At 45.2% G+C, this 16,176-nt stretch overlaps 1 protein-coding gene across 1 annotated transcript in view; it reads left to right on the top strand.

Moving 5' to 3' along the window:
* Positions 1 to 2,325: 2,325 nt before the first annotated feature.
* LOC126536368 (cytochrome P450 3A9-like) overlaps positions 2,326 to 16,176 on the top strand; it is a 357,446-nt gene continuing 343,595 nt past the window's right edge. The window contains exon 1 of the mRNA XM_050183303.3: positions 2,326 to 2,409. Within this exon, the coding sequence (XP_050039260.2) occupies positions 2,363 to 2,409 (47 nt within the window). The 5' untranslated portion in view covers positions 2,326 to 2,362. The remainder of the gene's footprint in view (positions 2,410 to 16,176) is intronic.

Here is a 16,176-nt window from a genome sequence, read left to right as displayed (position 1 = left end):
CCATATGTAAAGGTGAATTGTTCGGCAGCAACGGCAGCCACCCCCCATGGAATCATACGAGGGGACGATGCGGGACTTGGAAAAGACAAGACCTGCAAAAGACAGCTGAACGCCACTACTGTAACCAAATATGGTATCCGCAAGTTTGGCTAACCACAACAGGTTAACTCTTGCTGCCCGGAAATTATGAAGTCAGAAGGAAACAGAAGACAGGACAGGGGAAGAGGCTAGAGCGAAAGACGAAGATTGAAGAGGAGGACAAGAAAAGGCTAGAGAGAAAGGCGAAGATTGAAGAGGAGGACAGAAAAAGGCGACTATCAATTTTCTCCAGGTGGGTCATTCTGGAGGTGCCTTCTATGAGAAGCATTGGAGAAAGAGGCGTGTTGCTTCCGGCGCGGGGCCTTATAGGTCCGAACACCCTGCATCGGTTCAGCCCAAAGGATCCTTCTTTCCACAGGCGCGGCTAAGCCACGCACGGCTACACCGGGGGGCTCCAATCCTCGTGTGCTCCCGTACGTTGTGTCGCAGCCAGCCAAACGTCTGCTAACGCAGAGGGCCCTGCGGGGAGCTTAATTGTAGTGCAAGAGTAAATATTTCTTATTCAGACTTGCTTTTGCGCGTTTGCACCCTCTTCTTTGCGCCTTGAACTGCAACAATCGCCACGTAGAAAGCACATAATTTGATTGCAAGGCGACAAGGTAAGCAGTATAGCAAGATTTATGAGAGATGGTGATCTGAGCTACATGTGTGCTCTTAGAATGTAGATCGTAATAGGCGTTGTTTTTGGGTGGTCACGTGCTACTGTCATAGTTGGTTCTGTTTACTCGGAGAAACGGGTGCGTTTTTAGTACAATAAATGTTTGGCAATAATAATGACACCATTACTTTGCTTTTAAATTGCCTAGGGGTCAGATTTTTTTAGATTGATGGAGCTTATGAAGCTACGCACTACATTTACGTGGCCGGCCTCTGTAGTCTCTCTCTTATGTGTAGACGTGTCACTTGAGATGTTTAGATGTAGATACCAGCATACGTAAATAGTTACTGCTTACGACAATGACCTTACTAGGCCGAATCGTGCCATGTCAGAAAGCGTGGGGCTTAACACTCCGCCTTGTGGCACTTCTTTGCAGTTTAGATCTTACCATGTTCCATCCGCACTAAGCGCCCACAGAGGTATGCTCATTCTCCGAATAGCTGGAAATGCAGGGCCACACACGGATGCCAATTATCGCATCAGCCGAAGCATAAAAAATTGGTCGCTTTACTTTCTACCATGCGTGCCTTTGACGTCGAGGATCATGGCCACCATTCGTAGGGCCATGCTCTTTTGATGCTGAACAGATGTATCTAAATTAAACGCGCTATCAATGGACAAACGACCTCGCCGGAAGCCTGCCATGGCCGCATATGAATACACTTGACCATGTCCTAGGCGCCGTTAAGAGCACCTCAAAACCATCCTTCCTATTGGTTTCCAAGCACCACTAGCAATGGCAGTGCGACGGCACGATGACTGGTCTAAGAAAGCTTTGATATAATGTATAAATTATTTATTTATTTCGAAAATGACATACAAATACGAGCCTGCCCAAGCCAACAATGGGCTTGTGGGGCAGCGCTCGGCAGAATGGAGCAAGCCAGGGAGCGGCTAAGTAAATCAATTATGTACAAGACTCAAAATAGATGCTTGCGGAGAGACACTAGGTGTATAATTTTTCCTCAAGAATGAATCGCACGGAGTTTCCTTGTGCCACTGCAGGGGCACACCAAAAGTTACCAAGTGGCGGGCACGCGAGCCCGTCGGGACCAGGAGGCGATATCCACCTGCCGCCAGCGCAGCTTACGTCCCCACAAGAAAGCATTTTATTGAAGTAAATGTAGGAAGACGCTGCGAAGAAAGCAAGCGACCAGTTCTATTCAGGTAAGTGGCAAGCTCATCTTTCAGTTTTCTAAGGAAATACTGTTGGAGCATTTAATTACTTAATCCTAAGAACGAGCATGTTACTCGCTATATTTTATTCAGAACTTATTATGAACTGAAACGTAAGACTCCATTTTGGCGCTACTCAGCCAGTGTAGAATTGTTTTCGACCATGCGGGTTTCTTTAGAGCACAGCAATGAAGCCCGATAAAAGTAGAAACCATAGCGTCGCTCTTAGCAGGAAACGCTCGCCGCCGCGAAGGCGGTGTCATGAAAATGGCACGTCAAGACAAGGAAAGCCAACATGGAGGATATTCGGAAATAGCACCACTTGGGGAAGACCGCAGAGAGGCGCGTGACACGTTGTGCATGTCCCGTGTGCGTGCTAGCAAATGTGCCCGTGGGAGCCAATAGCTCCCAAACCAAGTTGCGGACAAGATGTTGCACCTACTGGCAGCGCTGTGCTTCGCTCTGCTCTGCGTTTGGTAAGCCATGGTAATCGTTCAGTTCGCCAAACCGTTTCAGTGAAAAGAGATTGCATGTTTTAACGGCAAGCAATATTTGCTTCGTTTTGCCTTGATTAGTGCACACGAAAGTTTCTTCCCTGGAGGAAAACAACTCTGCCCGGAATTGTTAGGAATAACAAAGTTTAGTTGAATCAAATGACATGCCTCCTAGGCCCCGCTATCTCACTGCTAGTGAAGCCATCGAGCAAACTCGTCTCCAAAGCACGCCGTTAGATTAGGTTCGCTGGTGTTCGTGTCTGCCAGCATTGACATTTTAACGTTAAACATTTATCGTAAAGAAAGACAACACACGTTATTATATAAAACGACTTTCCCCTAGCATGCTTGCTGACTTAACGTCAAGCATAGAAGCACTTAGCTGGTCATTGTAGGTACTGTGGCTGCTTAGTGATTTTTGGATCATGTCTTACAGCTTTGTCACGCGGCACGTGTAATGTCATTCGCAGTAAATTATATTCATGCCGAATGTCATTGCAGTCTTGCGTTCCCTGACTACGCCGGTATACAAAATGACACTCGCAATTGATGGGATGTTTATCGGCACGCAGGCAGTGGGCAATCGAGATGTACAATTTCGGGTTGCACTTCGAGCTACGCAAATCGGTGAGCTGGGCTCACCACACCTTTGGCAGCGCGCGCGTCAAGTCGTTGGTCCAGTGCGCTTCTCGCTTCTCATTATCCGCTGACGAAGCTGCATAGTTGACTTCCATGGTTTGTAGATGGAGTTTAGCGCTGCACCACTTTCAAAACAATATGCAGAAATGAAAAAGAGAGAAGCAGAGAAATGTTTGTAAACTTGGCCGGCAAGAAGTGCTAGCGCCCAGTCGGAGACTGGGAACAAGAATATAGCTGCTCAGATTACTTCGACTATCGTGCTCTACGTCAAAAACTTATTAAAAAGTTTACCTTTACTCTGATTACATTTGGTTTTGACATCAATTTCGTAATTTTTTGTCAAGCCCCTGTCGTCGAGATTACATAAATTGCGCTTGCATGAGTTCGGGCAATTCATTCAATGGGCGAATGCCATCCGCTGTGAATGTCATTCACTGTGCCCGTGTAGAAGCTACAAAAGTGGCGAAGCAACAAAAATGGCATTAAGACGTAATATTATTCGCGGCGAATGACATTACACCTGCCCTGTGACAGGGTTATTAAAAGGAAATTGAGGAGGTTTTGGAGTCGGAAGATTTGTGGTGGCTTATGATACTGTCCCAGTATTATTTAACTTCTGAAATTATTTTCTAGGTTGTGGGTATTGCTGTGTGGCAATGACATATGAAATTTCTGTGGTAGCTTCGCCCCTTTCCCGTGGCGACCGCAGCGAATGAGGACAGGGGGCGGGGAGAAGCACCAAAAGTGTCGTGAAGATGGGCATCACGTGAGCCTTCCCCCCATCTAGCCAACTTCGGAGCAGCCAGTTGCGCATTTTTCGGGCACTAATTTTCCCCAAAGTATAGTGTGCCTGATGGCCGCGTGTATTCCTTAGTAATTGGACTATGTTCCTGTCACCGCAATGTCGAGATGACTGTGTTTTGCGCAGTATTCCGCTGAGCGATAAGCGGTGGTCGTAGCAGTGTGGTTTCTAATCACAATAATTTGAATAGTTATTTCGCGGCTGTGATGAAACAGACAGAAGTTAAAAGCTTATAAATACAATGGTCTTGTTCACACTAGTTGATCGACAGCTGTTACTAACAGACCTCATTGCACGTGCGTAATAAGCTCGACTGCATTTTAACTTGACCCCAAGTGAATCGTGTGGCGGCGGCTGGGAGAAGCCCACGTTCACATTGCAGTTTTGGCTAATACTTGACCGCAGTGAGGCTATGCTTTCACCATTACCACAACGGACACACAGGCACCACTCGCAGATCTCGTGATATCGGAGTGAGCCGCGTGAAGTCGCCATGGCGCGAACAACATGCAAGGTGTCTGGTATAGCGGTGCCATCATCATGGCGAAATTGCGACCCTTGCCAACATGGCGCATTCTTGATCATGGTACAAGTGCACTGACAAAAATCTCCTTGAAACGGCATGCCGCTCTCTGGCGTGAGAGCACTAGACGACGTTAGGAAACGACACAATACATAGCACATCACCCATGCTGGCTGCTGAGCCGGGACGGATCATCCTGTTGTATCCCGCAGCGTAGTAGACGGTTCTTCGAAGACAACCGCCAATGGTCACTTTTGTCGTTTCTACCTACGCCTCACCGTAATCGTGCGTAGGAGACGCGGTGACGCATGCCCAGCATCATTGGATATACAAGCCATATTAGCCGCCATTATTTGAGAGTGCACCAGAGGTCACAGCACCCGCTGCTTTTGTTCATCGCAGAAAGAGTTCACAGCAGTTATAACACCGCGACATAAAAAGCAAAACACCACTTTATTCTAGTGGGCATTATTGAGAGTGAAAAAACATGCGTCTAGTTTTCGCGGGGATTACGCTCGGGCAGACGTCGAGTAAGCGGCCGTTGTGGCCCGCGTGCCTCCCGTGAGCCCCGTCATCGAGGAGATGTAGGGGTGGTTTTGCTGGTGACATGCTTGCGGACACAGAGCTGCGACAATTATTTACTTACGTCGAAAGAAATACGGTTCATTGAAGCATCGTGTGATTTCAGAATTGTGGCTAGCCGGGCTTGTTGGCACTAACACAAACAGTGCAAAAATGGGGAAAGGAGCACGCGATCCAGGCACTGACTTGCAACAGATATGGATCTTGCGCGAGTGCGAAATATACATGCTAGAACCATGAGCGAAACATACACAAGGGGATAACCTTGAGAAGAATGACTTGAGGTTGGAGTGGGGAAAGATGTGTTAAGTTTGCAGATACGAGAGAGATATCCTTGTCTAATAACTAGATGGGCTGTTAACTGATACACAAGGACTACGTTTCATACAGCGGGGCCCTTTCTGTCTCAGGTTTATTCTTTTGTTCGACGTTCCCGGTGGTATGAGAGAACTGTCAGCTTACTGACTGAGGTAGAAAAAAAAACGTATAGCGCTTTTTGGCAAAAAATTCTTCATCAAAAGCTAGCTTGAATTTTTCGTGGAGGTGAAGGTTAGTCAGAGAAAAAAACATGGAGTTTACTTCAGATAAGCCGGAAACGCGGTGAAACGTCTTCTTTTACCCATACCCGAGCAGACGCAACGTGTGTAATCTTTAGTGTATTCTTCAGGAAGGTGCCTTTATCCCCAGCGTTCGAACATGTTACTATTAAGGGGAAATTCTATCCCGGCTTTTCCTGTCGCAGTCTATGAGCCAGTTTAATTTCATTAGGCCCAATGCCGAAAGTTTTGTTATAAATTCCGTAATTATTTCTTCCGTGTCATTCCATTTCTCAGTTTTGTCCTAAGAATTACCTTGAATGCAAGGTTATTCCCGCACATCCGGTTGTTAAGATCATCCAGCACTAGATTGCCTTGCTCTACTTGTTTAACTTGAATGCTTTTAATTTGATCCCGAGTTTCCTGGATATGCGTGCGCACTGTGGATACGTCTTTGTGAACGTCGTGAATACCGCTTCTAGACAATGTTTGATCTGCGGCAACCGTCTTTCCACAATATTTGACTGGGTGTCCTTGATCTTCGTGGATACATATTTATGAGATTTTTCATTGGCAGCACACATGTTTTGAGACGATTTACAGTTTGATCTACCTTGTCATGGCCTGTCAGTGCCTCATTTGAACCAGGCGCCTTGGCAATACCTACAATGACGTCACGATCATGTTCGCCAATAAGAGCCCGTTATCTCCTACGTGACGTCCCCCGCCGCAGCTGCTCCTTGTTTTTCCTCACCTAAAGCGACTTGCGGCATTTTATGCCTCTTATACAGATATGTTCGTATTCAGGGGGTTTATATGTAATGACTCGCTGCAAGCTCACTTTTCTAGAAAAGTGCTTCAGCTTGCCTTTAGGAAGGTACATAAAAAAAGAAATAGAAACCTGGGAAGCGTATACGATTTTGCAACGAGGGGACTGCCATGAGTACGAGGTTGTACACCTTTCACCCTGACATTGTTAATAGGCGCGCCCTTCATGTAGCATTTCTCGTCGCGCAGGCGCTTCATGGTGCATAAAAGGAGCCGGTGAGCTATAGAGCCACGACTGTAGTAGTCCAGCGCTTTGTAATTGCGTCTTGCCCTCTGTGTTGCACCTTCAGATTAAACGAGTAGCAACGGTAGTTAATAGGATTGATGATAACCTCTGTTTCAATAATGAAGAAAAGGCAATGAAAGAAATATATATTGGGAACTGGTGCGCCTCAGCCGCAGTTTCTGTATAGATTACATAATGTTTTTCCTGAATAGATAAAATTTCCTGACCTTACTAAGTTTCTTGTTTTACTTGAATTTAAATGTTCCTGAATGTTCCTCCTACGCGTTTTACTCAAAATATTTTTTTTTCTTGGTAGAGGTCGCCACGGTTTAGTTAGCGTGCCGCCAGTCCATTGCTCCCCCTGAGTGCTGGACTACTTGTATATATTTGCCTTGGAACAACAGTGTAGCATTTCTTTGTTTGGGATCGAAAGTGCCGGGCGTCGGTTCGTGTGTCCATCTGCGGCATTCATATCCATCTTTTACGGACAATCCACCAGGAATTCCTATATCATTAAGCAATACCTCTTTAACACGTTTCCTCATTTAAGTACATTGGCGTGCACTCGTCTGCTGACCTAATGTGGAATACCTTCATTGACGTAATAACTTCTAATGCATCCAAAACACTCGTATTTATCAGACGTCGCAGACATCAAGCTAAACCGAGGACAAAGCCTATGGCATGCACCTCTCTTGTCCGCTCTAAATTAGATTATGCGTGATTCATTTGGAACCTACAGCAAATATACCTAATTAATAAACTAAAGTCTGTTCAGAATAAAACTCCAAGATTTATAACAAGAAATTAAGTCATTCCAGCATCACTAATATCAAAGCATCACTAAACCTTCCATCGCAAGAGAAAAGAAGACTGATTACATTTTTATCTATCAAAAGCTTTATCATCATCCATCGACACATACGGCTTTTTTACATATACCTGCCCGCGCCTAGATCACCCTTTCAAGGTTGTAATGCAGCATGCACGTACAAACCTCTTAACTCGCCACTATTTCATCCCATCCGCCATTGGAATACTCTACCATACGATGTCCTTTCTATAATAAATTATGATACATTTGTACGGATGCTGAATAGTTCGTTTAGCATCGATTGATATTTGTGTCTGAATCCGTATCTCTTCAACATCATACTATTTTTTGTATGCGTGAGTCTCATTTATTGTCTGTTTCATTAATTTTGCTCTTACTAACGGTTCACCCGCTTCACTCTAACCTCCCTATGTTTACAGTACCCCCCCCCCCCCCCCCCCCCCCTACGTGATGCCCGCAAGGGCCTTTAAGGTATGTGAATAAAAAAAAGTAATTTTATTTTCCTGAGGCCTAGCTTCTGTAAGCTTCTGTCTTCTTGTCGTTGATCAACCTCCTGAATTCAGTATCCGTTCTCGACTACTTTGACGACGACGCTCGCAAAATATTCTGCAATGATGCAACGGCATTGCGATAAAAGCCGTTTGAATCAACCTTACAATGGATACGACAGCCACTGTGTTCCTTTCCGTATGAAACTATTCCATAATTGAGCGCGGGTCTTAAGTGTATAAATTCGCAGCCCAAGAAATTTTCTGTTTTTGTGTGTGAACAATCCCGTTTCGTCATGACGCCATCGTGCCTTTTGCGGGATTTCGTCGCTAAGAGGCTCAACTGGCCGACTGGGTCACTCGGCTTTATGCCTTCAGGAGCAAGCTTACTCGGTTTCGAAGACGCCAATGGTCTATCCATTTTACTGCTCATTTTCAGCCTGTTCATTCTTTGCGTCTGCCACGACTACACTGTGAAGATGTTTCTTTTTTACTACACTGTACTAATAGGTGAACTTATTTCGAATTCTATTCATCTATAACGTAGTATTCTTGGTATAATTGTTTGGCTTAATGGACACAGAGTACTCGGGCACCCTCAAATGAAATGCTTTCACTTTTTGCCTGAGCACGCCCGCCATTGTGTTGCAAGTAAGCATAACTTGAACTCACTTCCTCACGCTAAAACGCTGGATCATACCGAACAATATCAGCATTGGCCGTAGTACTCAATATTGTGGTGTTTCTATTCGTAAGCTTATATTTTCAGGGTGTGACGTTCTATTGTACAAATGTACCCGGAGCTCTCTCATGCGCAGGTTGTTATTTTCGAGCATCCAAGGTGAACCATCCCCCCGCAACTCCATGATTCCCTGACGACCGGCTACCATGGCTTGTCACGCACACATTACCGCAATGACTCATTTGGGTTGGCATAGAATATTCTATGCGTCGTTATGTTGCCACCTATGAACTCTGCCAAAGCTTGTAAAAGCCTTCCACATAACCTGAGTGCCTTCTTCAGTGTCTTCAGATATACCATACCATTATTTCATTAAGGTATTTCGAAACTCACTCGCCCATTTCCCTCTTTCATTTTCGCAAAGTGTGTGTGCAGTTGTAATTATAATATGAGCCCAAGGGTGAGATACCATTCAAGCCTTCCCGGCGACCTGTCCAACTGACGTCGCAGGCTTGCTTCAACACGTCGCGGTACAATCGCACACTCAGCTCGCCACTATCTCTCCAATGCCATCGTAGATACCACTCGCTCGAACTAGACATACCACAAACACGCAACAACCATAATGAAGTATCAATCACATGTTAGTTGACATGCTGCCGAAGTACATTTCCGCTGATCACCGGGATATGAATGTGGCCCTGTCCTTGGAGAAACTTGCGCGTAACTCTTCCCTAACAACACCGATTCTTAGTCATCACTTTTTCTTTTTGTAGACAGGGGCATACTACGCAGGCATTTTCCTTCTGAATATACTTTCGGCTTTCGATGCGACCTGTGATTAAACTTCAGATGTTCGTGGCGGTGTAGCCTTCTCCTATCACACAAGTGAACGCGTTCGGGCCCACCTATACGCATAACAGCATCGCCAAAGATCTTTATGCGAGAGCCACACCTAGATCGCCCCCTCATCACCAGAAACGGTTGTGATCGACAGTTACCCTCATGACGCCCTGCACCTACGTCCGTGTTGTGGGCCTGGGATCTTGCATTCCGTACTTCACCCCTACATCGAACCAATACGCTACACGACTTCCTTGTGCTTTTCTCGCTGAGCACGTCTCCATCGCTGAGAAATACGCTTTAAATTTGCATCATATAGATAGAAAACCACCTTTAAAACGTATAGACGGATGGGCACTGTAGGACCCATTCGCGCGCCTGTTATTCTTTTTTGGACGCTTTTTCACCGGGTGTAAATCACTGGAGTACAATTTGGAGATTGCCAGATATGTTACATATGCATTGTTCTTCCAGAAGCCTGTAGTCCAAGTAGTAATGACTTTTTCACTATAACGAAGCAAAATATTACACAGCTGACACACAGTAAACTTGTAAGCGACTATAGCAGTCTTCCAAAAGCATATCTATTAGAATGTGATTTGAAGCCTTAGCATTGGCGGTCGCGCAAAGACTGATTTTGGTATGTTGAGTGTAATGCTAGAACTAGAAGCTTCTAAGCACCATTATTTTGCTAAAACTTGTTGCCCTAATTTGAGTATGCATGAAATGCACAAAATAACATTGCGCTGTGTCCTCGCTTCAATGGCGGTCTCTCCTGTGCAACGATGTTACAGTCATTCGTAGATATATTCTTTAGCCGAGTGGAATCTGTGAACAAAGTTATAGACATGTACTACATAGCGCAGACTAAGTGCAAACTGCATTGTGCAGTGAATCTTGTTGAAATTCCTGTTCGATGGAGTGTTGTAATCATATTTGTACGTCTTTCTAATTTCTTCATATACCGCAAAGCAGCCATCCTCGCTATAAAACCAAAGTAAAAACTGCATTGGAAGCGTGGAAGCAAGCAATCTTGCTTTAGTAGCTCTTCGAGGCTACCGAAACGACACCGTATAGCATGCGCCCTAAGGTCCTGTGGTAACTTTTTTTGAACTGTTGGCATTGTTATAGGAGGCGTCTTACCGTAGACGTCGTTCCCTTGGCGGACGCAGTAGCTCTCTCATTAGCGCAGTAAAGTTCCGTTCTCGTCTTCTCGCTCACCAACTGCGAAGGTGAAGTTGCAATTTTCCAATTCTTCATCACCAGCTGTGCAGAGGAGAATGACCGCTTAAAGTGCTTCAGCCAATGGCAGGTCCAGAGACGTGGCTGTCAGCAACGTTCAAGCCTTTCCTTCAAACGCAACCGGTTGCGCCTTACGTAATCCTTGAGATGGAGCGGCTCCTGTGACTTGACGGCATCCATTTCTTGTCACGTGCGTTTGACTAACGAAATTCTAAAACCTCGTATTATAATGTTAAGAATGGCACTGCGCCTCAAGTCGCTCGGTCGGTCGGTCAAACAACCCGGGTGCGTTTACTTAAGACGTTCTTATAGGTGCATGAGTGGCAAGGGTAAGAGAAAAGTAACTAGTCGTTTGCTATCGCCGATTTCTGTGTGATGGCCAGTTATAACACACAGCTGACGCAGGGATCGGGTGGTGATACGCAGCGCTGCATTAAAGACCAATCAAAGGGCCTCGTAATTTGTAGGAGGTCACTTCTGTTGACTTTGAAAGCAGTGCCTAGCCTTCACGTTTTCTTATCGGATTGGTTGACAGCCGGCAAACAGTGCACCAAAGTAGAAAGGTCTTCACTGGGTCCCTAGCGCAGGGAAAATAGATAACCAGATGAGAAGGGCGGCGTCCGCGATTGGTCCACTTCACCTTGCTTGGCTTGCGGTGGCTGGTCGAAATTCACGGTGGTGTCCAACGGTAGGCCATATATAAATCAATCAATCCACCAAGTTCTTTTTTCGCCGCAGACAATACATTGTTACTGCGAAAATAGGGGGCCAGAGAAAAAAAGCTGCGTCTGTGCAGCTTGACTAAGCTCTAGCCACCCGTACAGCAGCAGTGACACGGCGGTTTGTTATATGGATTAAGGTATATAAACATGAGCAAATAAAGAAACGATCAGACACTTCCATCACAAATGGCAGTTACAAGAAAAATTACACAGCATATTTAGTAGCAGAAGCAGTTTCAATACAGTCAAACAAACAGGTCAAATAAGGTTTTGTTAGTAAGGGCCAGAACGTCCACATTTTTCCGGTCTAGCTCATCTAGTGTAGTTGCCAGTGCGTTGTCAAGCCTTTCTTTCCCATAGTGGGTGGGCGAGAAGGGAACGTAGTATGGCGGTTGATTCGAGAAGGGTAGGAAATTGTACTTTTCCTCAGATTTGATAATTCTTGGATTAGTACCGCCCTGCATAATGTGCCGTTTTTATAGGTTCCTAATATTTTGTATTTGTATATACTGTGGATTTTCATAATTTAAGTTTGTGAAAGAGTGGTTCTGTGTGTTGTGATATGCCGATAGGGCTCGAAAACGGTACACTGCCATGCAAGAAGAGCTTTTCATACGTCGAGGAATCTATACTGCTCGGCAGCTGCGAGTAGCCAGTTACGTAGCGATCGATAAGCGGGCATTTCTTATTGCTTTCGAAACGGGGCAGCCTTCGGCTATTCTGAAAACTTTTACTGAGTTTGCCTCACTTCACAGTATGAGTATTCGCGTTTTGGGATGTTGAGTGACCAACACGCGATGTGGGCGCAGACAAAAAAAAAATTTGCCCAATTGAGGAAGGTTAATCGCGAAAAGGCGTAGATTTGCTAAGAAGTATATCTTAAGAATAATAATGGAAATTCCGTGTTTGTATTCATGTCAGATAAGGGGTTATTGGAGTTTTCTGATGCCCCGTAACCGAGAGGCGATGTAGGGTGGCCAGAAAAATTTTTTACCGATCGTGGAATGTTTCTGGTTGAAATGGAACAGAAACAACATGCAAAAGTTTCAAGTTACAGCGCCCCTGAAACTCGAATTATCATTGCAACATAATATGACGGAACTCGAGTCAATAAATTAGACAAGAATGTAAATATAGAAACGCAGGTCCATAACCTTTCAGAATAATATCATACAGTGCCACAACAAGCTCATTTGCTTGAGTTACGCAGAAATTGCTGACGCACAAGGGTAACGCTCATGTACACGCGTGAGTAAAAGTACATGGACCAGGGATTGCGCGGTAAGACTCATTTTATCCTCTGTCTTTTAATTAGACTTCAAGTTAGAGAATCACATTTTAAACTCGGCATTATGAATTTTCTATTTCACTCTTCACTCTTCAGTAATGTGTCCTAATTACGAAGAAATTCAGTTTTTTTTTTCGGCGACCCTGTGGTCCGTATACTTTTGCACACGGGTCTGCAACCATGTTGTCACATGAAACATGCCATATTTATTGCTTTAATTATTTGGCAGCGTTTTAATGACACTAATTTCTTAACTTACTATAAAGCATCCATGGTAACCAATATCAGTAAATTTGGGCTCTCTTTTCCTTTTTTGACAACATGCAAGGTTAGGGACAAAATGCCCGGCGCTAAGCAGACGAGGACAAAGTGAGAGACAGACGGTCTATACGGGCGCCAACTTCCAACTGTTTATTTACCAGAAGCCACGCAGCTTTATACATGAAACCTAAGCGCAAAGTATTCACCGTGAAGATAGACTAACAGTTGTGATAGGAGCTAAAAACAGCTCGATAGCCGTGGCAATAAGTGTATAGACCTATCAATATAACTGCAGTACCTGTCCTGAAGACAGGCACCTGTGAACACGCGTGCATCACAGGCGGAAAGAGAGTAGCCAACCAAATGGGGCACACTTGGCGGCCATTAAAGTCCATCTGTTATAAATGACGTTTCTTTCTCACTTAGTGTAGGTGATGGCGTGCAAAGGCACTTATTGCCTGCTCTGTTTTATTAAGGAGGCCTCGATTATCTCCCTTTCAAAGTGGTTTCTTGTCTTCCTGAGAAAGGTCGCTTTGTCCAGCAGTGGCGCGCAACAGGTCTGCCGGGATGGTCGGCCAAGTGGCCGCCCGCTGTTGACCGCAGCTCTCTCGTCCGATACACACCGCGTGGCAGCTCAGGGGAGTATTCTAAACCACATCGCTAAAATTATCAGTGTAGCGTGCTTCTTGGAGCACGTAGCTGGTGGCTAGCTTATTCGCCATCAAAGGGAAAATGTTCGCCAGTTTTTATAGAGCGGGAAAACAGAATGCGCACTATTGTGTATGGCTGCGACCTTGTTCATGTTGTGTGACAGCTGACGTACGTACCGTATCACGTGCGTATTCATTCTCTGTTTTTTCTTCTTTTGGCTCGTGCACTTTTTCTCGTATTTCGCCTTCTGCAGCACGCTTTCGCACGCACCCCTCATAAAGGAGAGAGGGCAGCGAACGTCTTCCAAGCGGCGAATCTGATGAGTAAAACCTGTAACTAGATTCGGCTCGGATGACTTGAATATGTGTTTTCCAGTCCACGCAAAATGGCCGCGATTTGCCCTTTGGCAGCGAATAAGCTGCCGACTGCATGCTCCAAGAAGCACGAAACACGCTACGCAGGTTGTGCCAGCCACGTGGTTTATTCTAGCCCCCTAAGCTGCGGCAGGGTATATATTGGACAAATGGGACGGTGCTTCATCGACCGCGCAAGAGGGCTCCCTTTGGCGGTCAGCCGCAACGTTGGCAGGCCACTGCCAACGATGTAGTTGTGCGCCACTCCTGGACCAAACAACCTTTCTTAGGAAAGCAATCAACCGCACTGAAAGGGAAATAATCGAGGCTATCTTAATAAAAAGAGCAGGCAATAAGTGCGCTCGCACGCCGTCACTAGCACTGAGTGACAAAGAAATGTCGCTCACAACAAATAATATGTAATCATGCACACGTGTTCACATATGCCTGCCTCGATAGTTCAGAACAGTGCAGTTACGTGGCTACCCACTCTGATGTTCACTGGCTTACGAGCGGTTGTTAGCTGCTATCAAACTTGTTAGTTAGGTATAAAGTTGCGTGGTTCCTGGTGAATAAGCAGTTTGATGTTGGCGCGCGTATATGTCATTTGTGTCTCACTTAGTGCTCGCCTGCTAACATTTTGTTCTTAGGTCATGAACCAACTAGCTCGGCAGCAAGCTTTTTCTTTTTTTTTTAATATCGTGTCCGGTGTTAAGCACAGTGCATATGAAGAGTGGAAAACGTAGATTTCTTTACCATCAAGTTCAATATGACGCTTTTTCAATCATTTCCTTCCAGGTAAGCCACGTATTGCTAGAATAAAAATACAATGTATTAAACACGAAGATTGGGCAGCTTTGGTATAGCGCGTGAAAATTGTATTAAAGCAAAGAATGCACTCCGAGATGAACATCTCTGGCGTTTTATTTTCCACGACCCTTTCACCAGTCTGTGAAGTTATGGCAGCATGCGCGTTGACCTAAAATATTTATGGAATTGCCATTGACACTTGAATGTGTACCTATAATTAGTTGAACTAATTATTCGACGAAATACGGCTGAGTATTGAACTATCGTACACAAATAATAAAGAACGATACAATGCAAATACTAAAGTCCCTCAGAAGACATCTCACGACGAATTTAGAGGTTAGAGCAATTAGTTTGACAGCAATGAATTGACACAGCATATTTAGCCGCCCAAGCACCTCGTCTATGCAGGCCCCTCGCGTCGCCCACCGGACACGCTGCGCGAGCTAGTGTCTCCTATGTGGATATTGCCACTCCCGTTGTAGGGACGCTGAACATCCATAGTGGCACAGATCCCAGAACTAACTGTTTAATTGGGAAAAATGTGCACAGGAAAACAAGTAACACTATGCTTAACGATAGCGGAGAGCACAACAAAAAACTATGGGGTTTTACGTGCCAAAACCACTTTCTGATTATGAGGCACGCCGTAGTGGAGGACTCCGGAAATTTCGACCACCACGGTTTCTTTAACGTGCACCTAAATCTAAGTACACGGGTGTTTTCGCATTTCGCCCCCATCAAAATGCAGCTGCCGTGGCCGGCATTTGATCCCGCGACCTCGTGCTCAGCAGCCCAACACCATAGCCACTGAGCAACCACGGCGGGTAGCGGAGAGCGCACTCGTCGATTGTAGAATATATGGTGTCGTGACAGAGGCGTCGGCTATTTATGCTTGGCTCATGGAAGGCTCCAGCGTAATTGGTAGGGTGCGCGCAAGTTGTAGAATGTACAACGCTATTCGCGTCACGCGCACGATTTGATTATAAACGGTTCGGCGACAACAGAGAGCATCGGCTAGAAGAATGGAGAATGTTTTGATTCATGCCGATAGCTGATGTCCAACATTTGTTGAAAGAAAGATAACCGAAGAAAAATGAGTACACGTGCGAATGCCCCCTCTTAAAAAGCATCATTCTGACGCTGAAAGTACAACACAAAAGCGAAAAAGAAAAGTACCCGTGGTAAAGAAAGTCAATAAAGCGACAAAGAGACAAAGCCCTAATCTTTCTCAGCATGAATAAAACAAACTCGCACCCGAAAGGCGAAGCATCGATTGCGATAGCAAATTAGCAGACAGCAATAATATTTATTTATTTATTCAAAATAACTCTAAAGGGCCCTCTCGATGACGGTATTGCGTAAGGGGGGGGGGGGGGGGGGGCACGCGAAGATACTCTTATAACAATTTGTTAGAAAAACGCAACAAACGTGACAA

The sequence above is a fragment of the Dermacentor andersoni genome, chromosome 3 (assembly GCF_023375885.2).
Source record: "Dermacentor andersoni chromosome 3, qqDerAnde1_hic_scaffold, whole genome shotgun sequence".
Classification (NCBI taxonomy): Eukaryota; Metazoa; Arthropoda; class Arachnida; order Ixodida; family Ixodidae; genus Dermacentor; species Dermacentor andersoni.
The sequence above is the reverse complement of the archived record's forward strand: the minus strand, read 5'-3'. Positions and strand labels throughout refer to the sequence as shown.